Source organism: Gymnodraco acuticeps, unplaced genomic scaffold, assembly GCF_902827175.1.
Source record: "Gymnodraco acuticeps unplaced genomic scaffold, fGymAcu1.1, whole genome shotgun sequence".
Lineage (NCBI taxonomy): Eukaryota > Metazoa > Chordata > Actinopteri > Perciformes > Bathydraconidae > Gymnodraco > Gymnodraco acuticeps.
In genome coordinates, this window is record NW_022991244.1 from 1,323,130 (window position 1) to 1,349,738 (window position 26,609).

The 26,609-nt window shown below is 43.2% G+C and overlaps 1 protein-coding gene across 1 annotated transcript; it reads left to right on the forward strand.

The window, feature by feature from the left end:
* The first annotated feature begins 1,264 nt into the window (after positions 1 to 1,264).
* dnai1.2 (dynein, axonemal, intermediate chain 1, paralog 2) lies at positions 1,265 to 26,200 on the forward strand. Its single transcript, XM_034239478.1, has 20 exons — positions 1,265 to 1,439; positions 1,660 to 1,725; positions 1,882 to 1,974; positions 2,183 to 2,263; positions 2,545 to 2,671; positions 2,973 to 3,028; positions 3,194 to 3,349; positions 3,553 to 3,612; positions 3,741 to 3,869; positions 4,524 to 4,608; positions 4,733 to 4,850; positions 4,976 to 5,019; positions 5,189 to 5,436; positions 5,741 to 5,830; positions 6,990 to 7,071; positions 7,260 to 7,339; positions 15,267 to 15,415; positions 17,274 to 17,373; positions 21,089 to 21,274; positions 25,386 to 26,200. Exons 1-20 carry the CDS (start codon positions 1,407 to 1,409, stop codon positions 25,485 to 25,487), a joined length of 2,085 nt encoding a protein of 694 aa, XP_034095369.1. The 5' UTR covers positions 1,265 to 1,406; the 3' UTR covers positions 25,488 to 26,200.
* The last annotated feature ends 409 nt before the right edge of the window (positions 26,201 to 26,609 follow it).

Consider the following 26,609-nt stretch of genomic DNA (forward strand, 5'->3'; position numbering starts at 1 on the left):
TCACAGCCAGACGTTTAGTTGAGCGTTTGTTGTTTTAAGAACACATTGGTGGTTCAGAGGTCTATGCATTGGTCTATCATGCAGGTCACTGCATCACGGCCTGGTACGGCAGCTGCACCGCCCTTAATCGTAAGGCTTTACAGAGGGTGGTGAAAACTGCACAGAACATCATCAGGACGGAGCTGCCATCCATGGAGGACCTTTACTCCCAGCGGCTTAGGAAGAAATCCCTCCGGATTATAAAATACCCCAATCACCCCAGCCACAAACTGTTCAGTCTGCTGCCGTCTGGCAGACGTTACCGCAGCATCCGGACAAAAACCACCAGATTCAGAGACAGTTTCATCCCACAGGCAGTGGCTGTTAAACTGTTGAAACAACATCCATAACATTCATCTGCTACTTAGTAATTATGTATCTATGTATCTAATATATCATTCCAATAGCTTGCATACTAGACTCTTATTTCACTTTTTTTAGACAATTTTTATTTTTAATTTACTTTTTAATATTTACTTGCACTATATTTTTCTGTTTTTCTGTATTATTGGGTTGCACTGTTGGAGAAGCCTGTGACCTAAGATTTTCATCGACATAACTACTCTGTAGCTATGTTCGTATGACAAATAAAGAACCTTGAACCTTGACCCTTGAGGTGCCTAAGGTTCAACACCCAGGGGAGGAAAATAATTTGTCTTCTACTATGCTGATGTTAAATCCGGAGAAAATGTCCCCACCACTTTTTCTAACAACGCCCATGCTTTAAGTACCATTTTGCAGAATGGCCCATTTAAGCACCATATATTTGTATTATAATTATTGCTACATCACTTGTTGCACTTATGGGGTTTATTTTCGATGTATTTGTATGCTATTGGGTAGCTTAACCTATAATAACCATTGTATTAGTTCATTTATATTAATAATCTTAAACCTTAAAGTAGTAAGTGTTTCATCTGTTTTAAAAAAATGTAGTGGAGTAAAAAGTAGAACATTTGCCTCCAAAATGTAGTGGAGTGAATTTGGATGTAGCATAATGTGTAAATAGTAAATATTCAAGTAAAGTACAAGTACATCGATGTTTTACTTAAGTAGGCTACATTAAGTACGGTACTTGAGTAAATGTACTTCCTTACATTCCACCACTGATAACAACTGAAAATACGGATGGAGTTTTCTTGTCTTTATTAGCCCTCTGTAATGACTGACAGGGGCGGCAGGTTGCCTTGGAAACATGCATACAGCAGCAGCAGGTAGCTGTAGAGGAGCGAGTGTGCTGTTTCTTTTAGCTAACTGACGTTACCTATTTAGAAGATTATTTTTTACTTTGTGTAGTAGTGCTGTGTTTTGTCAAAGCTTAACAGCTGAATCGTTTGTCAAGTCAGTAAACTGGTTTCTTTTTTTAAATGCCAAATAACGTTGCCGCATCAATGAGAAAGGTAAGTGCAACTTTTTTTAGCTAGCTAGTTAGTAACGCTAGCTAACTTATATTAACGCTAGCTAACTTGGCGACGTGATAATGCTACGTAACAGCAACTAAAATAAAGTATACAAAGTACAGTTACAGGAACTTGTTGTTTACCTAACGTGTTTTCAATTGTTCTAATGTCACAACTAACCATTTGTTAAGTTTGCTGGTTTTTATTTGTTTTCACACAGGGGTCAACGGTTCAGAAGGTACTTTTACCTGGTGCTAAGTTAACCAAAGCAGCAAGCAAGAAAAAGGTTGGTGCATTTCATACTGAGCAATCTCCAGAAAGTGACGGTTCTGAATTAGGCATTTTTGCTGCAGTGGGAATACATATGAGAAATGTGCTATTGCAACCTAAAGCAATTTTTAATTAATCAAGACTTAAATATATTTTGCATGTCACACTACAGGATGAGGACGAGGATCCGGGCGAAGGATGGGACGAGTGGGCCCAAGGGAAAGCTCTTATTAAGCCCCCCAATCAACTGGAGCTCTCTGAGGCTGTAAGAGATCTCCATTGCTCAACTTTAGGAAAGCAATATTGGCTGTGTTGAGGGAATTGGCACTGACTTTACTGCTATTGCTTAATTCAGTTGTTTACAACATCCTTTTTTTGGTTCTTATATTTGCAGTTAAAACCTTTCGGAAATAAGTCTGTTGTGTGTAACTTGTGCATTGTGTTCTCTCCTTTATCGATAATGATATCTTTAGGAGCTGAAAGAGGAAATCACAAGGATCCTGACTGCAAACAACCCACATGCCCCCCAAAATATTGTGCGCTACAGCTTTAAGGTAATAAAGTTATATACAGGCTTATTACTTTACATCACTCACTATAGATGCAACACTGCTATTCAGAAGCCACCTCATATTCATTTCTGAGAAATGCAGACATTATTGCTCCCCTTTGAGCTATTCACATTTAAAAGATGGCTGTCCAAACCAATGTCCCTGGGTTGTTTTGTTTCAAAGGTGTTTGATAATGTTCAAGTGGTTTATTTTCTTCTTTTCCAACCAAAATAAAACGGGTGTCTCTGCTTAATATTCGTAACATGTAATATTGTGCCTCCCAGGAACGTTCCTACAAGCCTACCAGTGCTGTGGATCAGATGGCTGTTCACTTTGTTTTGGAGGGCAGCCTTTTGCATGAAGACTCTGATGAGGCTCGTAGACTGAGGGCCAAGGAGGGTCTCCCTGAGGGTAGTTACTGAAACATGCTGCAATACTCTTCTATGTTTACAGATCACAGTAACACTTTTGTTTTAGATATTCAAGGCTTGTACATGATTATCTTCCACAACACCTGCCCACATTGCTTCAGAGTGATTGTATAGCTCGTTTAGTTGTTTTCCTCTCTGTTGTAGTGCATTATAGGTGCCACAAGGTGTCACTTTCAACATGTGCCGGAGAAATGAAGACGTGCTTAGGGTTAACACAGAACAAGTGATGTGTTCAATTTCCACACAGTGAAGTTATGCTTTCATATTTTCAATGTGTCCAGAAACTGCAACAGTCGATACTGGAGTGGAACCTGATGAGGAGGAACCAGAAACATCGGTAACAAAATGTGTTGAGATAAAATCTTAGTAGTGGTTTTTGTTGGACAGTATATTCAGTTTTAAACAATGTATGACATGGTCTTTTTAACTACATTTCGATGCAAGGCCATTAAGTGAACGGTATAACTTGAGCTTCAACACTTTCTCCTGTTTATTTCCACAGGATACACCCGTAGAGGATGGACGGGAAGTGGAGGAAGCAGGAGAAGAGGACAGACCAGACAGTGTCGCCTCTAAAACCGACAGGAAGGAGCCAAAAGTTACTAACCAGTTCAACTTCAGTGAGAGGGCCTCCCAGACCCTCAACAACCCACTGCGGGTAGGAAGGAGTAGAGAGGAGCATCTAATGCCTTATCTCAAAACACATATTAAGTATAATAGTTAAGATGTCTTACATAAAAAAAAAAAGCTCATTTACAATATTGGAATGTAACCAAAAACTAATATTGATGTGTGCACTACAAAATATTCATAACCGACTGCCTCAAGAGTTTCCGTGGAGTCATTGAAATGTTCCTGTAGGAAAGAAGCTGCCAGACTGATCCTCCTCCACGCGGCACCTTCACCGCCACAGCTACTCAGGTACTGGATCTCTTCACTTTTTAGTAATATAGCTGTTGAGCCCAGTTCTCATACTCTAGTCTAGAGCATCTGTGAATACTGTATATCTGCTCACATGGGATGACTGCAATAACCCTATTCTCTTGCAGTGGGACATCTATGATGCGTATGTGGAGGAGCTGCAGAAACAAGAAACCAATAAAGAGAAGCAGAAGGCTGTAGCATCAAAGAAAGATAATGACAAAGGCAAAAAGAAGACGCTGCTGATGGAGACTCAGGTACATTGTGCTTACCAAACATCCTGCCTAAGCTAAATCTGTGTCTTATATTTGCATCTTAGCTTAAGTACATCTGAATAAACCGTTACTATTTGCCAGATTGAGCCATATGCAAAAACATGCTATGTTCTGGGTTTCGTGAACAAAAAAAAATCATCAAGAATCGATATCAATGTTGTTTGTAATCTTTGACATGTACAGGAATTTGACAAAAAAGAATCCTTCTTACATTTTATATTTAGAAATTAATTCATTTTGTTTGTTTGTTTTCTTTCAAAAAAAGCATAAGTAACTTAATATAATCAAATGTGCTTGTAAAGAGTTAGCAGTCTGAACATTATTGAATATGTGGCATTGAGACCATGCTGGGTTGAAGTTGTTTAAAGGTTTTAATTCAGTATAAGATATAGTGTCAAATAATATTCAAAGGACATCAAAACAACTCTTTTCAACTGAAGCACAAGGGTTAATGTTGTTGCCATGCAAATCATACATAAATTGCCTTAAAATACATTGTTAATGTTTAACTAATCATAGAGTCTAAACCTCAAAGCTATGACTAACCAGGACTCTGAACCATCATATTCATCATTTCATATAAGTCTATGATTATTTATTAAGGTAAAGTATTTATTTGCAGTGTTTCTGTTATAGACTGATGACATCACCAAAGTGGGAAAGGCGTCCAAGATCTTTGAACGAATGGTCAATCAGAACACTTTTGATGACATAGCTCAAGGTATGTTCTAATAAACATTACAAGCGACAGAATAATACACCAGCATCCCACTTGATTTTCAGCTTGCTGCAGATTCTGTTATCTCCTTTTCTTTTCTTCCTGCCCTCCTTTCATGCCCTTTCAGATTTCAAATACTTTGAGGACGCTTCTGATGAGTTCAGGGACCAGGAGGGCACCCTTCTCCCTCTGTGGAAGTTTCAATATGACAAAGCTAAGAGACTGTCTGTCACTGCCCTCTGCTGGTAGGTTTGCTCATCACCTCTGCTGCTAATGTTCATGTGAATGATGTTTATAATTGTTTGGGGTGGAATGAGTAGCTGCAACTGCCCCACTATCTAGTGTTAGATGACTGATATTTCTTCAACAGGAATAAGAAATATCAGGACCTTTTTGCTGTGGGAATGGGATCGTGTAAGTACGCATGATAAAAATAAGAATTGATGAGTGAGCAGTAATGTTAACATTTCTGAGACTAATTCTCATTTGACCTGAATTGAATTGCCTCCATTTTATCATGCATATTTGGTGTTTGACCTGGTCTTTCCTCCGGTCCCTTCTCCTCTTTTCCTCTGCTGATCAGACGACTTCAGTAAGCAGGGGCGTGGCATGCTAGTCTACTACTCCTTGAAGAACTCTGCCTACCCAGAGTTCATCTATCCCACCCCTTCTGGCGTCCTCTGCCTCGACATCCATGAGCAGCATTCCTACCTGGTGGCCGTTGGCTTCTATGACGGCTGTGTGGCTGTCTACAACAACAAGGAGGATGGATCGGAGCCTATGTATAAGAGTACAGCTAAGACTGGCAAGCACACAGACCCCGTATGGCAGGTGAGGGGAGGGGACAAGGGAGAGGCGATAGGAATTCAGTTTGTATATATTTATTATCAGGACTTCCACCCTTGCTCTATTACTTTGTCTCCATTTGTGCATCTACGTGGACGTTTTAAAACCTATTCTTGACCAGTTAGTTTGTAGAGGAATTTGAATAAAATATCACTAACGTCATAACACTAACAGAGAATTTCATATGATGGCAAATACATTTTCTTATCCACATGAACCTCTTTCACTTACACTAAAACCAACAATTGTTTTTGTTTTCAGTGATGTATTTATTTGTTTTTTCATTCAGGTGCGCTGGCAGAGCGATGACATGGACAATAACCACAATTTCTGTTCAGTGTCATCTGATGGACGAGTTGTGTCCTGGACTCTAGTCAAGGTTAGCCACAACCTTGTATTTATTCATATATATTCTCACTATAACATTTTTCATTATGTGATAGTATTAAAGGTCCCATGTCATGCTTTTCCGGTGTGTTATGTAGCTTTTTCTGCATGTAAACGGTCTGCAAAGTCACATACCCTCAAAGTACACCCTGTAGCGAGTAAAACTTTAACACAGAAAAGACTCCCCCAGAACGCCTCGTTGGAGATTTCTCTTTTTCCATTTTTTTCTTCCGGACCTATTGAAGTCCAAAATCCCATCTGAAAAAAAAGCCCATCTAAAAAAAATAAAAAAGCCCATCTAAGTCCAAATGGACCAATTGGCACACAGTTATAGAACAATAGGCACACCCTCTGCCAGGGTGGACTCCCGAGCAGCTCAGGAGTCCACCCCGCGAGGCTCCCGGAGCGGACAGTGTGAGGTGGATTTCCCGCTGTGTTTCCCTGGTTGTTGGATATAGACCAAGTGCCGTGCCGGTGAGACACCGCAGAGCTCGTGTCCGCTGGCATGGAACGCAGACCCCACGCAGCAACCAGGAAACGACACCAGTAATCCACCTCACACTGTCCGCTCCTCGAGCCTCAAAGGGCGGAGCAGCGAGCCCCGCAACGTCCCGCCAACACGGCACCCCCCACGCAGCATTCTCATCTGTTTGTCATTGCTGGTGTCATTTCCTGGTTGCTAACAAACGCCATTGTAACGCATAATCACTGATGTCCAGCTGTAACAGTGGTGGACTCATCAGAGCACAGTGGGCTCATATGGAGGGGGGTCAGGAGCTCCAACAAGCCGTTTAGGACAGAGTGAATACACATGCTATACAGAGATGCTGTATGAGAAACCAATGTGAGTTTGGAACATTGAACAATGTAAATCTATTCTAGTAGACCTCAACAATGGAATTATGATCAGTAGAAATGGCCATGACATGGGACCTTTAAGGGTCCATTTATCTTATTCCATGTTGTCTCACCAAAATGCCAATATAATGAAACTTTTGAGATGCACTCTTTATATGTGTTCCTGTGTGTTTGTTCACATTTGCAATTAATTATTTTTGTATTTGCGTGTGTGCATAATTGTAATATTATTTTGCCTCCAATATATGAATCCATACATATTACTTCATCACAGTATGTTTGTATTCTTGCAGAATGAGCTGGTCTTTACAGATATTATCAGGCTGTCACTGAATGCTGCGGTCTCCGAGGGCCCGGAACAGCAGCCTGGCATCGGTAAGGTCTCCGTTACTCAGCATGTCATCTTGTGCATGGATCTAAGAACATCACATTTATAATACAACTTATTTGACTACTAAAAGTACTACACGTTAAATGATATCAGATCAGATTTGACTCAGTCTTTCATACTGGTGTTGTAACAGTGTGTGTCTAATTGAAGTGCTGACGCCTCTTGTCCACAGCCTGTGGTACCTCGTTTGACTTCCATAAGCAGATCGACTATCTCTTCCTTGTTGGCACCGAGGAGGGAAAAATACACAAGGTATGTACGATTCCAGTTAGCTGGTTTTTGCTGGATGACATGAGCCACTTCCAAAATAAGATTAGGCAGTTGTTGATGTGACTCATTTAGACAGTCTAATATCCAGGGGGGGAGAGAGAATCACAACATGACTCCTGATATAATAACAAGACGCTTCACATTGACCACAGTACTGACGATACAGAACAATCTTATAATACACTATAAATTACATGCCAGTCATAACCTGTAGGCATGACAACATACACATATACAGTACATGTGTGCAGGGCCGTCCCTGGCCAACATGAGGCCCCACGCAAAACTATATGATGAGAACCTCTGTCACGATCTGTCTTTATAGTGTTTTGTCTTGTCTTGTTTCATGTTTTATTTTGAAAGGTCTTCACCTCCTGTCTTGCCTGTTTCTGTCTGCGTTGTGTCTTGTTTGGATTTGTCTGTGGTTCCCTGTCGTTAGTTTCCCTGGTGTGTCTGATTACCCGATTGTGTTCACCTGTGTTTTCTCCTCCCTCCTCACCTGTGTCTTGTTTGTGTGATTAGTCTTGTGTGTATTTAAGTTCTGGTTTTTCTGTCTGTCTTTGTCGGTTCGTCTTTTGTCATGACTAGTTCGTCGGTGAGTGTTCTGTTTTGTCTTTGTTGTTCACCTAGCCTTGAAATAAAGGAATTTGCACTTTAATCTGCATTTGGGTCCTACCTGCTTCACACACCGTGACAGTACGAACCGACCACATTATGGACCCAGCAGACTCAGCCCTTTTGATGCGACAGGCAGAAAGTCTTGGATACTCTCTGGAGTACATTTTTTATACATGGAAAGGCGCCTCATCTAGACGGGGTAGAGAGGCTGCGTTGAAGGAGGCACGTCAGGAGGTTGCTCGCAAGCCCTGGCTCTGGAGCTTGTTGCCCGAGTGGCTTAGGGTTTTCTCACGTAGCCCTGAGTACCAGGCTTCATGTTCTGACCCTTTCCTGGGGTCTGGTCTGGCGTTTGGAGGTCCACGAAGCCTCCAAAAGACTCCTAAAAGACGAAAGGCCAGGGTTCCAGCGCCAGTTCCGGCTCCAGTGCCGGACCCAGCAGCCATGGTTCCGTGCTCCAGTACCATCCCACATAGCCATAGTACCGTGCTCCAGTACCCCCCCACACAGCCATGGATCCGTGTTCCGGTTCCTTGCCCAGCAGCCATGGTTCCGGCTCCAGTGCCGGCCCCAGCAGCCATGTTTCCGGCTCCAAAACCGGCCCACACAGCCATGATCCAGGCTTCAGCTCCGGACCTTACAGCCATGTTTCCGGCTCCAGAACTGGATCTTACAACCGTGGTCCCTGCACCAGAGCTGGCCCATACAGTCATGGTCCCGACTCCAGCACCTCGTCTCCTGCTGGCTCCCCAGCTGACGCCAGCTCCCCGAGTCTTGTCGGCGTACCGGCCGACTCCAGCACCTCGTCTCCTGTTGGCTCTCCAGCCAACACCAGCTCCCCGAGTCTTGTCGGCGTACCGGCCGACTCCAGCACCTCGTCTCCTGCTGGCTCCCCAGCCGATGCCAGCTCCCCGAGTCTTGTCGGCGTACCGGCCGACTCCAGCACCTCGTCTCCTGCTGGCTCCCCAGACGACGCCAGCTCCCCGTGTCCTGTCGGTGTACCGACCGACCCGAGTCCCCTCTCAAGTTCCTACCCGAGTCCCCTTTCCAGTTCCTACCCGAGTCCCCTCTCCAGTTCCTACCCGAGTCCCCTCTCCAGTTCCTACCCGAGTCCCCTCTCGAGTCCCCTCTCGAGTCCCCTCTCGAGTCCCCTCTCCAGTCCCCTCTCGAGTCCCTTCTCGAGTCTCCTCTCAAGTCTCCTCTCCAGTTCCCTCTCAGGTCCCCTCTCGAGTCCCTTCTCGAGTCCCCTCTCTAGTCACCTCTCAAGTTCCTACCCGAGTCCCCTCTCGAGTTCCCTCTCAAGTTCCTACCCGAGTCCCCTCTCCAGTTCCTACCCGAGCCCCCTCTCCAGTTCCTACCCGAGTCCCCTCTCCAGTTCGTACCCGAGTCCCCTCTCGAGTCCCCTCTCCAGTCCCCTCTCCAGTCCCCTCTCCAGTCCCCTCTCGAGTCCCCTCTCAAGTCCCTTCTCGAGTCTCCTCTCCAGTTCCCTCTCCAGTTCCCTCTCAGGTCCCCTCTCTAGTCACCTCTCAAGTTCCTACCCGAGTCCCCTCTCGAGTTCCCTCTCGAGTTCCCTCCTTTAGTCCCTCCTCTAGTTCCCCTCGCGAGTCCCCTCTCGAGTTCCCTTCTCTAGTCCCTCCTTTAGTCCCTCCTCTAGTCTCTCCTCTAGTCCCCTCTCGAGTCCCCTCTCTAGTTCCCCTCTCGAGTTCCCCCTTGGTTCCCCTCTCAAGTCTCCTCTCGAATCTCCTCTCGAGTCACGTCTCAAGTCCCTACCCAATGTCCTGGTACGTTGGAGGTTCCGCTGGGGGTCCTGCCAACTCCATGTCCTGTCCCGTTGGAGGCCCCGTCGACTACTCCTCTGCCGAGGGTCCCACCAATCGTATGTCTGTCCCGTTGGAGGTCCCGCCGTCTACTCTCCTGCCGGGGGTCCTGCCAGCTCCTTGTCCTGTCTCGTTGGAGGTCCCGCCGACTACTCTCCTGCCGGGGGTCCTGCCAACCCTTTGTCCTGTCCCCTTGGAGGTCCCGCCGTCTACTCTCCTGCCGGGGGTCCTGCCAGCTCCTTGTCCTGTCTCGTTGGAGGTCCCGCCGACTACTCTCCTGCCGGGGGTCCTGCCAACCCTTTGTCCTGTGCCGTTGGAGGCCCCGCCGACTACTCTCCTGCCGGGGGTCCTGCCAACCCTTTGTCCTGTGCTGTTGGAGGCCCCGCCGACTACTCTCCTGCCGGGGGTCCTGCCAACCCTTTGTCCTGTCTCGTTGGAGGTCCCGCCGTCTACTCTCCTGCCGGGGGTCCTGCCAATCCTATGTCCTGTGCCGTTGGAGGCCCCGCCGACTGCTCTCCTGCCGGGGGTCCTGCAAATCCCGTGTCCTGGTCCTCTTCCGTGGGGGATCCTGCAGAGGCCTGTCCCACCAGCTCCGACACCGGGTCCTGCCCGGTCTCCGGCACTGTCCCGTCAGCGCCTTCCTGCCCGGCCTCCGGAGCTCTCTGGTCTTCGCCCTCGAGCCCGGGCCCCTGAGAGCCGCGGTCTTCGCCCTCGATCCCGGCCCCCTGAGAGCCGCGGTCTTCGCCCTCGATCCCGGCCCCCTGAGAGCCGCGGTCTTCGCCCTCGAGCCCGGCCCCCTGAGAGCCGCGGTCTTCGCCCTCGATCCCGGCCCTCTGTGAGCCGTGGTCTTCGCCCGCGATCCCGGCCCCCCTGACTCTTCCTGCCGCTGCCCTCGTCCTCGAGCCCGGCCCCCTGACTCTTCCTGCCGCTGCCTTCGCCCTCATGCTCGGCCGCCCGAGTCCCCCACCTTAGACTCTGCCTTGCCCCCGGGCCGTCCGCCCGAATCCCCCTTTTTGAACTCTGCCTTGCCCCCGGGCCGTCCGCCCGAGAACCCCTCCTTGAACTCTGCCTTGCCCCCGGGCTGGCCGCCCGAGATCCCTTCCTGGTCCTCTGCTGTGCTCCTGGGCGGTCAGCTCAGTCCCGTCCTCCTGACCCCCTCCACCCACCCTGGTGGCCTAGTGATACGTTGTGTTCACCTGTGGCCCCTGTGTTTTCTCCTCCCCCCTCACCTGTGTCTTGTTTGTGTGATTAGTCTTGTGTGTATTTAAGTTCTGGTTTTTCTGTCTGTCTTCGTCGGTTCGTCTTTTGTCATGACTAGTTCGTCGGTGAGTGTTCTGTTTTGTCTTTGTTGTTCACCTAGCCTTGAAATAAAGGAATTTGCACTTTAATCTGCATTTGGGTCCTACCTGCTTCACACACCGTGACAACCTCTGTTTCGGGAGCATCAACGGGGGGGAGGGGGGGAGCTAGTGGAGTCTTGCAGCGGTGAAACCGTGCCGCGCCACACTAATTGCAGCGCATAGGTGTTCGGCTCAGTTGAGGCTCCCTCCGCGAGGTGAGGCCCCACGCAGTCTGCATGATCGGCCTGTAGGGAGGGACGGCCCTGCATGTGTGTAACAAAAACATTAGCCTGTAAAAGGGCAACATCGTTTTTACAACAACATAAGGTACTGCAATATTTACTTTATTACATACTTTAAAAGGCTCATTCTTACTTTTTATCATTTTCATTATTATCATCAGGTTGCTATGGATATCAGATCATTTCAGCAGAGACTTGAAACTTGCTTTAGATAATCCTGTTCTTTGACAGTTGTGTGAATTCTATGTGCTCCTAATCCATGTAGCATGGTAATAATGCACTACTTGAACAGGGTATTAAAGATGAAATCCACCTGAAACTGTTGATTATACAGTAATACTGATTTAGTTTCTACTGGATGACAATCCGATTTAAAAAAAAAAAAAAAAAAAAAAAAGCTTCAACAGCTTTAAAACAGAACCAAATAAACAATAAGCCGCCGCAACACTTGATGCAATTGTATTAATATTCATCACAACAGTGGAGCTACCCACAGTGCATTTGAATGACCGCTGACAAAGGAGCTAGACAAAGAGGACAAACAAGTCTGGAATTTGTAATACACAGTTAAATATGCCAAAAGTCTGGAGGACTTGTTGGTAAAAAGTAAGTTGACTTATTGTTAGGCCCAGCTTAAGGTATTATGACGCCTCTCCTACTGTCTTTGAGGCTCCTGTGGACCACCTCAGCAAGTATTGGCTGACATGGGGACTCGCCTGCTGATCTCACCTCGGTCATACAGGCTATCAGAAGTTTCCCATAGACTCACAAGGGCATCACCTCATGTCCACGACCACTATTTCATCCACTGCCTCCAATCTTACCAGCTCTAACCCCACCAGCAATATCGTACCCTGAGGGTCAATTCAAGGGTGAGAAGTTGACTAGTAAACAGGGTTCTTAAAAAACTCCAGACAGGAGATAACATTCACTATCCCTGACCTAATGTACTTTAAGTATGTATAATGTACCTTCTAATGTACCCTAAGAATCTTTCAAATTCTGCTCTCACCAAGCAAAGGTCTGCTCTCTGCCATCTAAATACTTATACATAGCAGCTATCTAAAAACCCTACTGGTATGAGGCATATCTTCTAAGTCATGCACAAGAAAATAACTTAAAGGCAACATCTTCTAACTATTTGCCATCTTATTTAGCACAATGACATTAGAATCCATGATAAAAAAAACTAAAATCGTATGGTCACACTGTAGTGACCACAAGGTGTATATATACAAACAACTTTTAAAAAGTTAGTTGCTTAGGACAAGTTTCATCAAAAATGTATCACAGGAATTCTGCTGAGTTTGTACGACGAAGCCTCTTCCCTTGGATGTGTTTTCTTTCTTTACCCTCCCTAAATGACATAAGGATCATCTTGGGCCCTTTCACAGTCTCCCAGTATCTGCTCTGAAAAACGGAGCTCATTTTGTTTGTGTTGCACTTATCTTGCTGGGCTAGCACTTCAGAGAAAGTTTCCATTAACAGTTGGTGTATGTGTGCAGTAGTGTGTATGTGCACATGCACTTACTATATGCGTGGTGTTGGGAGCCCCTGAGGCTTGGCATTAAGCGTTTAATGAGTCCTCCTCTGTCCACATCAGACAGCTGGTCGTTTTTGGCTGGTCTCCCACCTCCTCTCTGCTTTTTTTCCTCATGTTTTTGTTACCGTATACAGAAAGACTCTCATAAAAGCCTCATTGGTGTGTGGTTACCGTGCCCTCATTTTGTTGACTTAATATCACAAAATTGTTAAAACTGCCCACTGACTAATACACACATTATTGAAGGTGGCTGATATTTTAAAACGGTCCGAGTCTTTTAAGTCCATCACACATCATTACAAGGGAAAATGTTTGGAGAAGATTTAGGGTCGCTGTTCTAGATGAAAGACCTGCAATATCACATAATATAAAAGAGCTATCATTGCAATGGATGACATTGTACATCATATAAAAGCACCAATGTGTTGCACCATTACAAATATCTAGTAGACAATAGTCTTGTGTTGTCAGTAAAACCACTTTTTTCTAATTTCAGACAATAATTATCCTTAAATTGTCTGGCTTAGAAACTCTGAAATGCAATGAGAACCGATTATCTTACTCATTGTTTTGATCAGACACTTAACAGCAGTGTGATTGCTTGGTGCCTTGCAGAAATTGATTAAGTAGAGGTCACAAGTGATGAAGGAGACTGATTTGTTTACTTCCTATGATGGAGGTATCTTAGCTACTCAACATGGGATGATGTGAAAATACATGTCGTAATTATCCTGGCTAAAATCATTGTGATAATAACCTGATAAACACCAAAATATTCTCAAATATCCTCTTTAAAAGTCTCTAAAATATACTGGAACTTCCCCAATACATCTTGTAAGGAAAATATTTGTTATTGCATCACAGATAGGATGAATCGTCAAACCATCACACAATCTTGAATAAAGTAATCATAAATGATTAGCCCGACCTTGTTTAAGAAATCAATTCATTGTTTTAATCCGTGCTAAAATCCTAAATCGTGTATAGTGACAAACGCCTTCTTTGCTGCACTCCCGTCAAATCACTAAACTTACCTAACCCTCCTTGCAGACAAATGTGTGTTATGAAATATGTTCTGTCTGTCACCTCAAGGTTTACTCGCACAGAAACCCCAGGAGAGGACAGATAAAGAATATTTCACCTCCCTGCAGGTCAACAATCAAACTGTCAGTGCTTAAAGGGCCCCAGCTGTGGCCACAAGCTGTCCAACTTGTTACTTGTCCCATTCATATATATGTCAACAGGAAAGGAACTGTGAACATGTACAGGGTTATTTAACATTGAACAACAATAAACTATTTAACCAAAATACTTTTTCCATTAGGTGTCAGTGGGAAAATGTCATGTGTCCAGATACATAAAACATTCTTAAGAAAAAAGATGATTGAAGTGTTTCCTTCATTCACAAATGTTAAACTCATGTCCTTATCATTGCTTGTTAACATAGTTGTATAATGTTTTATGTGGCACTGCAGGGACCCCTGTTAAGTCAGAGTGATGTAGACTCCAATTTTTCTCAGATCTTTGCAAAACATTTTATAAAATATATTATAATATAAACACCAAAACATTTTGGATACAGTCAATATTTCATTAAGCTGAGCAGGAACAGTGTTACCAGAAAAATAAATGTAATTTTAGCCTTGGCGTGTGAGTTAAGAGCTTATTAAATATACAACCAGTTGCTGAATACCTGTATAATGCTTTGATTTAATAATTAATAATTCCTTACATTTATTATAGCGCTTTTTCAATGACTCAAAACGCTTTACACATTACACATATATCATGCTCAGATACTGTGGACAATACCCACAGGAGCAAGTTCAGGTGAAGTGTCTTGCCCAAGGACACACCGGCTTTACAGACGCAGCAGCAGCGGGTTTCATCCCTTGATCTGATGATCATTGCACAGCGCACTGCGCCACACCGTCCATCTTCACGCCTCGAGGTCATCGAGGCGCTTTTACAAGTACACATTGGTATTATACATGTACTGTGGACAATACCCACAGGAGCAAATCCGGGTGAAGTGTCTTGCCCAAGGACACAACGGCCTGACGCAGTGGCGGCAGGAGCGGGTTTCGAACTGGAGTTCCCCAGCACTCCCCCTTGATCTGATGATCGGATGCACAGACCACTGCGCCACCCGTCCTAATGATTTACAACAAATAAGCACAACATTCCAATTCCAAGTTTGAATCTCTATGGTTAAGGCACTTATTGCAAGTCGCTTTGGATAAAAGCATCAGCCAAATTCAAATGTAATGTAAACAGTCAAATATTAAGAAAGAAAAATGTGTTTATAACATCAACTTTAGTCCAAATCCAGACTTTTCCTGTATTCCCTAGTGCTCCAAGACGTACTCAAGCCAGTTCCTGGAGACATATAACGCCCACAGCATGGCAGTGGATGCAGTGAAGTGGAACCACTTCCACCCCAAGGTTTTCATCTCCTGCAGTTCAGACTGGACCGTCAAAATCTGGGAACATACCATCAAGTAAGACAACTCATAAACTCAATTCCATTTTGTTTTTGTGTGATCTAGCTTTCAGTTTTCATCATGAAACGGCATTTCCATTAGAGTAGTTTTCCGACATTAGATTTTTTTATGTTCTGGGTTCAAAATGGGGCGGATTTGGCGCAGTGGTTAGCGTTGATCATCAGATCAAGGGGCGTTGGTGAACTCCAGTTCGAAACCCGCCACTGCGTGAGGCCGTTGTGTCCTTGGGCAAGACACTCTACCCGCATTTGCTGTGGGTAATGTCCACAGTATTGACATTTACATGTGTAATATGTAATTGTAAAGCGCTTTGAGCACCTGAAAAAGCTCTAATTAAAAAATGTAATCCATTATTATTATTATTATTATAAAATGTCTATGCACGATCCAGGCTGAGATCATTAACATTCCTGTAATCATTCTACAATATTACACTTTGTTATTCTTTATTACCTTCTTATTCTCATGGACCCAGCTTAATTATCTTTCCTCATTTCACTAACCCACAGTGCCTCCCACTTCTTGTCAGCAAAGGCAGCTTGACTGAGTAATGATAGTAATCATCCTCCCCTTATGAGAGACAGGGTTTTCAAGAATGATCCATTACAGCCCATAGATAGAGGACATATTGTTTCCAGGAAAGAGTCTGACTGGATCAACAACTTTCCACAGACTTTGCCACGCAGTTCAGAAATATTGTCATTGACGGCTGAGGCCAACAACTTATACTGGAAAACTGTCACATGGCATCAGCCAGTCCTTAAAAACCTGAAGTAGTAATAGAAGCATTGAGTCTCTTAATGACACAAAAGGGGAGCTTGATCATTTCTCTTCGGCCTGGAGTCAAACTTGGACATAACTTATGAATTGGATTTCCAGTATGTGCAGTAATTCTGCTTTGATCTCAGACATATTTTACACCTACCAGAGTGCATGTTGTTTATCAAACTGACATATTTGCATGGAGCACAGTTTCTCTGTCATCTGACTGAGGCTCATCTTGCACTTGCAAAATCAATAATGGAGCGCGCCTGTGGGCAAATAATGGAAAGAGTGTTAAGTGTTGCTGATTGTAGGTTCAGTTTTGCACAGAAAATACTCCACCTGTTTTCAAATACTTTCTACCTGTGTGAATATTTGAGAGTATAATGTGTTATGTAAAACAAGTATTCTGTATAAACCTCAAGGACAGCAGTTTTCAATGCTCCTTAAATAAATGTGTAATGGAGCTACAAGGAAACAGTAAATGAAACATTGAAGCTGAAAACTGCTATAACTGAGTCCTCGCACATCCATTTGCTTAGGGGGCATTGAGAGGACGCTGGTTGAAGCTGAAGTGCGATGCGCTGGAAATGACTGTATTGTAAATCTTTCAAAAACGTTCTTTGACGACTGCGTGGCACTAAGAAAACACACGATAAATACACATTCGGGACACCGGTTGCACTGCATTGCCAGGACCATTGAGACCAGCCGAATGAGTGAAAGTTAAGAGACAAAGAGAAACAAGAAGAATGTCTTTGACCCCCAACATTTAATCTCATTCATACACAATGTTAAAGCACCATTTTGAACTCTTTATAACATATTTCAACATTGCTACATGTTGACTTGCTCACAGTAGACTCAATAGAGCCTCTTGAGCTCTGCTTCATCTGCATTCACCCGTATATCAAACACCATTTACCTCCTGACAACTAGTGCCATTAGCGTTAATGTACACACTCTAGTCAGACCTTCTGTGTTTCCAAAGTTGATGCCTATTCAAATTCAAACTTTTTGCCTCGCTTTTAATGCGATATAATGAGAAGTGACAGACTTCCTGCCTGACCGGCGATCTCTGTGTGTTTTTCAGCACTCCCATGTTCACCTTTGATCTGAATGCAGCAGTTGGTGATGTTGCCTGGTCTCCATACTCCTCCACTGTTTTCGCCGCTGTCACAACAGACGCAACGGTAAGTGTCTGTTTGAACTATCATGCAGCCCACCACTGCAACTTAAACATTTAGACGTTTTTGCCTGGGTTTTTGGAATACCCCAAATCAGCATGATTTGTGCTTGGATTTGTTGTTATAAAGTACAAGAATCTCACATTACTGATTTGACATCCAAGTGTTTTTCATTTATAAAAAACTGATTTGGTAGAGTGCACCTTGAATGTTTCTTTCCTTTAGCTAGGTTAAGAAGTGAAGACACAATACTCATAAACTTTATCAATACAATGAATCAAAAATATAATAACATCTGAGATATTTCATGGCTCCAGGTGATATAGGGTGACAGTACAAACAGCCTCAGACCTATGAGAGGGCCTATAGGATGCTCTGTCTGAAGACTATGATTATCACCACGCACATCTGCTGTGTACCTAAGAAAACATGAGCTTGACACTCACCTGACGGAACACGTGAAATCACAGCTGCACCACCTGCACCACCTGCCCCCCACTTCATTATGATTCCTGTAATATAGTTAAAGCCCCAGCTGACTAAACCCGTCCTTATTCAGAAGGCTAAGCCTCAGGAAATTGTCTAGTTTCTTGTGACAAAAGCTGCTTCCTGCCCTCCAAGAGGTTATTGATTCCAGCTAAGAGTAATTGCAGTGGATGCCGGGTTGCTTATTTACACATCATTTCTTACTATGGCTGCAAGCTGTCCCCCTCTGTTTATCCTCACACCAGTCTGCACCGGGCTATAAAAGTCCAGAGTGTTGTGTCTGACACATTTCCTGTCCAGTGTGCCAAGAGACGTGGAGTGAGAGGGACAAAAATTAAATGAGAGCTGGGAAGTTTGAGAAACACCTTATGTGATAGCGTGTGTGTTCCGTACTTCCAAATGCCTGAATTCAATCTCGTAGGCAGAATTCATACTGCAGTGTACCCATTTTTATGGAAATGATTTCACAACCAATAGAGGAAACGTCAAAGTTGAAGACAAATTCATAACCACAAATGAAATGTCCCTTTACAGTCAACAAGTGTACATAACTGGCAATGCATCCAGAATATAACAAGCGGTTTGTTTGATTGTAAACATCCTCTACAGAAGAAAATCTAATTAAATGACTTTGCTAGAAAGCATATTTAATCTCAGAGTTATTCTCTGAAACTGGATCAAAGGCAATTTTCAGCAGCTATTAAAAAAAACTCATTAAAAGCCCATCAGTTGGCATACATTTTTACAAGCACACTATCCACTCTATCTAAGCAGCAGGAAGGACAAGGATATTTAATTGGAGTCGATCAAGGTCGTCGTGACTGGTCTATTATTTGTCAGTGTGCTAAACTCAACACTGAACTATCATTTCAGCCAAGGATTTGCTTTGGCAAAATAGACTTCTGTTGACATTAGCTATACTAGTGTTTACTGTAATGTCACATTTTGAGATCTGATCTGTATTCACTAAATAACTGTTTAACATTCAGTCCAAGGCGAGGCGATACTCATCATGTGGTGGGGATCACATCTTATAAAAACAACTGCATTGCAGAACAATTAAAGAATATTCTGAGTATTCTCACGTTCACCAGTGTGGTAGCAGTGCTTCATGGTAATCGGCTAATTATTCCCAATGATTGCAGGTTTTTTCTCAGTTCATTTGTCGTTTGCTAACACGTGTCTGTTAGAGCCTGTGTGACTCATGAGCTGTGCGCCCATTGACGTGTATTTTCGGTTGATGAAAACCTGACCTGCTTCTGCCACATTACAAAATGCCAGAAGCACAATGACGTACGTGTCTGTGTGTGTGTGTTCATAAGAATAATGACGTGCCTGGCAAGCTGAGGTGTAAGAATGACACTGAGTTGTGCAGTGCAAACAAATCAAATGTCTCTTGGTTCTCTCTGTTCTTGCCTCTCCATCTGAGCTGACTGTTGAGGAAATCAAGTGTCAGGTTGGCAAGGCCCAGGCCTATCCTCCAGTGATGAGTCTGAAATCCATATTTTCCCTTTGTGCACCCCCTGAACATGGACTGCCTCATAATTCAGTTAATATACCTGAATCGGTTCATACTAGATTTTGTGGATGTGAAACTTTAAAAACATCAACCTAAAGTCATAACATCTGCCTAAATAATTCATCAAATATAATACGTTAAAATAAATGAAGTTACAATATGTAATGCAATATCAATTTGATAAATCATTAGGGCTGCACAATGCACGGAAAATATGCAATTATGTTTTTGAATATCACAATAACAATATAATTATATTTGTAGTACTCAGTTCTGCCTGGGCTGCTCAGTATACTGATACAATACAAAATTGCACAGTAAATACATTTTTTAAAGTATTTATTAAACATTAAAGGCTCCAATTTAAAGAATACAATTACTACATTTCTTTAGTGTGTTTAAATTATAGTCATTTCACCAGTAAAATGCATCCTAAGTTATTGTGTGAATTTCAAATGTAGTTGTGGTGTACCAATGCTACATTAGTGCTAATATATAAAAAGCAAAAACACTGCAGATAATGGCTGAAGTGGTGGAGGTTACAGGAAGTCATGCTCTGGTAGAAAATGATGATTGGTAGCGAGTGATGACAGCAAAGGTTTGTGTGGTGCTGGGACATATTCAGTGTGAACCCTCGCAGCCGGGGCACACTCATCTTTCTGGTGAAAGGAGTGGGATGTGCTGTGTTGTTGCCGGAAAATTGTCCATATGAAAGGTGAGAGAAGAATACATGTGATGTGGATCTTTTTGGATAATGATGTGAGGATGATGAGGAGGATTTAGTGTTTGGGCTGCCAGCACAGACACACATATGCGCACGAAGGGACAGAATTGAACACTCATTGAAGTACAGGGAACATCCTTCCTTGCACCAGATGGTCAGGCTGCATCCCTGCAGAGCCTCCAGCAGTCTCCTTCTTACATCAAAGATAACACAAACACAAAATATGAAAGGCAGTCTGTGTCAACAGATTTAGCCTTCACTTTCTTGGCAAAATCTTCAGCAGTTCAACCTCCAGCTTAAATATAGTGGTCAGTAAGATTTTATTTAAACCTCCATGCAGTGCTGCTGGTTAGCCAATGTCCTAAAATGTAATTTCACAGTTTCACTTTCATTTCATTGAATCGTTTATTTGAAGAGGGACAATCCACATTGATGAACACTTTTAACAATTAATGCTTCAAAATGTAAATATGTCGGATATTAGCTTTTAGCTAATTTCCATCCGTAGTCCCTCACATACAACATTTAAGAACATGACATTTATATACATAGCAAAAATAAATACATGATATGCAGAAAGAGCATGAGCAGCATATACAAGCATTTACCACATGCCGTACAATGTAGCAGCTACGACATATAAAGTGCAAGAGGAGTTACCCCTGTGTTAAAGTGCATTTAGCGGTGATTGGATATTTGTTTGTTTGTTTGTTTGTCAACCATTCTTTGAGTTGACCTTTAAAACTGTTCAAAGCAGGACAATCCCGTATCTGAGTTGGGAGGCTATTCCACAATGAGCTGCCTTTAATTGAGAGGACATTTTGACCGAAAGTGGTCCGTCTACGGTGGACTTCACAGTCTCCTCTGGTTCCTGACCTAGTGCAGCGTCCAGTGTGTTTTCTGTGGATGAATTCCTTGTTGAACATTGTCCAAAGCACAGTTCTGTATTTATAAACAACACATTCATTCTTTTGATTACTCATCTTTTCCAGGTCCATATCTTTGATCTCAGCATCAACAAATATGAGGCCATCTGCCAGCAGCCAGTGGTGGCCAAAAAGAAGACCAAGCTGACTCACATCGAGTTTAATCCCATCTATCCTATCATCATAGTGGGCGATGACCGAGGCTACGTCAGCAGCCTCAAACTCTCCCCGAACCTCCGCAAGAAACCCAAGGTAAGATCCCCTTTGAAATACAGAGCCTGTCTAGAAGTGACGAAGAATAAACTAATAGTGTATATAACTGCCCTACCCTTCCACTTTCTGCTCCTTCTTTGTATTCATGCTCTATTGTCACATACAAATGGAGCTTGTCTATGTTACAGATTTGACACCAAATATTATGCTAATTTCAGCACAAGTGTGTTCTGCATTGTGAGTGTTGCTCTCGAGGGAAAGGATATACAAAGACAATTATATATCACAATATTTTTAACTAAATACATCAACATCATGACGATATTGTACTTTCGACTCTTAATGATCTTGCAAAGTATTTACACAATGAGAATTGAATAAATGATCAACAGATCATCTCTAATCTGGACTTAATGACTAAGCAGGTAAAGACAAATAATAGAACCGCTAAAGCAGCCTGGTGAACTCATAAGATTACAATGTACTTTAATGCAGCCTTGAAACCCAGGAAAATACTTAATAATATCTTGTCACATATAAAGATATCGACATAATATCGATATATTGCCCAGCCCGACTCTTGTTGTGACATTTTAGTTTATATAGCACCTTATCATTACACAATCTGAACTGATTTATATCTGCCCATTTGCATTGTTGATGGCTGCCACTTGTTTCACTTTTATTGTCATTACACAGTACAGGTACTATGTAACAAAATGGTTTCTCTGCATTTGACCCGTCCTAGTGTTAGGAGCAGTGGGCTGCCATTATGAACGGCGCCCAGAGAGCAGTGTAGGGAACGGTGCCTTGCTCAGGGGCACCTTGGTCTTGAACTGGTGACCTTCTAGTTGCCAAGCCAAGTCCCTGTGGACTTCGCCACCACCGCCCACTTGTTCCACGTCAATGAAAGCAGATCACATGATTCATTCTTGACACTGTCCTGACCTCGAGCTAATTTCACCAAATAACAACAGAATGAAGCCCCCCCTCCCCTCAACTCATTACTCCCCCTCGCTCCTTTGGGCCAGTTAGCAATAAGCCAAAGAGAAGTTGGGTGTTCTTTGTAATTGAATAAGCTTGTTAGAAATGATCAGTGGAAGGAGAGCCAGAACATCAATTGTCCAAATGAGAGTGGAAATCAACATGTTTGCCAGTGGGTTCAGAGGCTGAGCATATCAAAGTGACATGCAAGGGTAGGCTCAGGCCATGGATCTTTCTCACAAGTCACCCCTTTGTCGGTTTTCTGTATTCGCTTTCACTCATACTGTGAAACTGCCAATTAATACGATGATAATGGAGAAGATAATCTTTGAGAAAAGAAAGCTCAAATACATTTTGTATTCAAAGCAAGTTGTAGCTATACTGTCAAACAAAAATCCAGGTAGAGCCACTCACAATCAATGAGTCACCGAAGGCTCTGTTGCCACTCATGACCGTGGTTAATGAGCTGCGGAGTAATCACAGCAGTCCTACTAAACACAGGGGGAAACCAAATAGCACACTGAGTCACAACACTTTAATCAGGGCCCATTTAGAGGCATCTCTGCAGCCTCTCCGGCTTCTCTTTGTGTTGGTCACATGGGTGCATGTCAAGTAAACGAAATTCTAATGACTAGAGAAATGTGCATTTATTCCCACAACACATTCTGTGTGCGTTATACATGGCATTACCGGGCCTGGCTGCAACACGCATAAACGCTTCTCATTCAACCACTCACATTAACACCGTTTGTATGAGTACAGCACAGCAACACATGCACACACATCCAGTGCTACCTCATTAGCGACCTCAGACTGTAGCCCTCAAGCGTACAATTGGGAAATAATTGCACAGTTCAGCACCACTGACAGCGCTCACAGCATTTTGGAACTCAGTGTGGCAAATAAGCATCAGGCACAAACACCCACAGCAAATATTATGAGTATTATGTCTTATACAATTGGCACAGCAGCCCACTAAAACTTGCACAATTGGCATGGTGGCCCTTTAATATACCCAGAACATTGGCCTGGCAATCCAGACTGTAACAATACAGCTCACTTATTTGAAGGGCATTCTGTAAGGCTGACAAGGCTTCTTCACTTGCTTACATGTTACTTGTCAGACTCTTCTATCCAAAGCGACTTACATACTCAATACTGTGGACAATCCCCACAGGAGCAATTTGGGGTGAAGTGTCTTGCCCAGGGACACAACGACATGTTGACTGCAGTGGGGTTTGAACCTGTGCCCCCCTGATCCGAACACCAACGCACTATCCACTGCGCCACATGCCTCCCTGCTTACACTCACCGGACCAGTCTGCTTGACATCGTGTGTCTGTGGCGCCCCGCAAAAGTTGTTTTAATGAATTTCTTTGAGCTTTGTGTCAGAAAACAGAAATGAACTACAGGATGTACATTGCCAAAATATATTCAGAAATGCTCTGCTTCATTGAACTGAGCAGTTATTTCCCAGTACTCCAGTGTTTCAATTTGCCGTTAGATACCTGACTCTGACAGGAGAAATGTGTTGAAGTCCGACACATTTCATTCCCTTCCGTTATAATTCCCCCAAAGCACAATTTGAAGTGTATTTGAAGGCCACAGCCTCTCATCGATGCTACAAGTGCACAAGTGACAGCACTTGATTTCATGTCGGCAGCAGCACGCCTAATTTAAAATGTTATGTACACTTTGCAAATTCCTTGTTAAGATTTACGGCTTACACTTTTGTATTATTTAGCTTAAAGCACTACTCTACAAGGCAGGGCTTGTTTTGAATTGAAATAGCCTACTAATCAATCAAACACAAATCTATATCTTGATGATGTCATTCTTTATATAGTCTACCTATCAATAGTTTTTAGGCTCAATAATAAACGCAGGTCATATCTGACTGACCATTTGTCCGGGCATTGAAACCGCCAGTTGGATGATAAACTGTGGACTGCTTCCTTTATCATTCTAAAGCCTGTTTGTTGGATGTCTTTGTGAGAGCGGCAGTCCAATACATTCACTGTTTACATCAACGGTAATCCACTTTTCTGTTGGGTGCTATAGCCTATTTTCATGCAGTTTTGGAATGATTTCGGCTTCTGCACCTCACTCTACTTTTCTTTACCTTAGAATTTCCTTTCTGTGTTTACATAAACAATAATATCTAATCATGCTCATTATAAGTAACTTACTTCTGCAAATGCTATAGTCACGTAAATACGACCTTCTTGTTCATGGCATTACGACAAATCCATTACATTTGTACAGTATATCCAGTAAGTTGTAGTAATTCTGTGGTACAAGCTGTAATGCGTGTTGCCTCTTGTGCACAGTTCCTGATTAAGATCAAGAAAGCTAAGTCCAATTTAAAATAAAAAAGCCTGTAACGAAAGTAAATGACCCTTGATAACAGCCCGTTAAATGTGTCTGTGCTTTTCTACACACAGGAGCATGTAATGCACCAATAATCACAACACACCACACAATGTAACATCTCTTTGATGGGCCCTTTAGGCAGTAGCACCATGTCTTAAAAGAACATTTGACAATGCGGTGGACAGAAATGATTATATAATGGAGTAATGTAACCACTCTGCTGCCATTGACCTTACATCCATTTCCATTTCTGCCTGATTGTGTTGTGTTCTCCTCTGTTTAACTGCCTGCCTGCTGGGCGTGTGATTGCTTGGTAAGCATAATATCATTCTGATGTCTCTTTCTCTGTCTGTCTGTCTGTCTGTCTGTCTGTCTGTCTGTCTGTCTGTCTGTCTGTCTGTCTGTCTGTCTGTCTGTCTGTCTGTCTGTCTGTCTGTCTGTCTGTCTGTCTGTCTGTCTGTCTGTCTGTCTGTCTGTCTGTCTGTCTGTCTGTCTGTCTGTCTGTCTGTCTGTCTGTCTGTCTGTCTGTCTGTCTGTCTGTCTGTCTGTCTGTCTGTCTGTCTCTCTCTCTCTCTCTCTCTCTCTCTCTCTCTCTCTCTGTCTGTCTCTCTGTCTGTCTGTCTGTCTGTCTGTCTGTCTGTCTGTCTGTCTGTCTGTCTGTCTGTCTGTCTGTCTGTCTGTCTGTCTGTCTGTCTGTCTGTCTGTCTGTCTGTCTGTCTGTCTGTCTGTCTGTCTGTCTGTCTGTCTGTCTGTCTGTCTGTCTGTCTGTCTGTGTGTGTGTGTGTGTGTGTAGGTCAAGAAGGGTCAGGATCAGCCTAAGGATTCCGAAATGGAAGAAGCCAAGATGGAGAAGCTCCTCAGTCTGCTGAGGGAACCGGAGCAAAGCACAGTTTAACACGGCAACATGGTACAATCTTTCTTTATCATTCATAAAAAAGACGGTTCAGTTGCTCAGTGTGTGCAACAGTAAACAGCATTTCAAGAAAAATCGATTTGTTTGAGTTTATTAAAAACGTTTTCATGTCATCTCTCTTAAGCTGTCAATACATCATATTCAGTTAATAATGCATTTATTCATACTGCAGTACATCAAACAGGCAACGTTAGAATTCCAATGCATTGACTGACCTCTTCTGCAGGATGTATTAAACACGTTCAGTATGTATTGTACAAGTTAATTAAGCTAAAAAGTGGAGGGGGTGAGTTACTGCGAGTTAGAGATAAATGAGCGTAATAGATTAAGCATTTATGGAACATATCCAGACAAACTATCTTGGATGGCACACGCCGTCCTGGGCAGCGGTCCAGCTCGAAGATATCCCATCTACGGAGAGAACTTTGCTTTGAGTCATGGCTGTCTCTATCTTTATTTTGCCTTTTCCTCCATTCCTCTCGGTCCTAATGATCTTGTCCTTCAGTAAAGCACCACCCAGTGCTCTGAAGCTCAACTGGAATCAAATGCTGCCACAGTGCTGTCTTTCTTCCCCCCCTCTGCTACAGAGAAATCCTCTGCCCTTCACATCTTCCTGCGAACACATGCAGCACTCTCTCCCTTAAGTGTGATTCATTACTTCGATGGCTGCTCCATCACCTTATTTTTAAAGACAATGCGTAACAGATGACTCTGGCACTGGGGTTCAAATGAAATTCCAGCTGCACCAGTTACCTTGTTACTGAGGTAATAAGAAGCATTATGCAGGTTTGGGCAAATAACTTGGTATTATTTTAAGTTTTGTTGATAGTTTTGTCATATTTGGGTTGAATGGACATTTGGTTCCAGCAGTTAGAATCAGAGGTCACAATGTCATGGCAACAACAGAAGTATTCCCAGAGTGTACCTGTAGAAATATTTCAGCGATGGATGTTTTTGTAATAACGCAGTGTAACTTGCTGTCAGTCACAGTGCAATGTTGGCACTATGACTGGCAAAGTTGGACATTTTCTTTCTCTACACACACAGCAGAAGCTTTATTAGACATATTTACTACTTGCTTGCTTTAGATGTGTTGCATGGTAG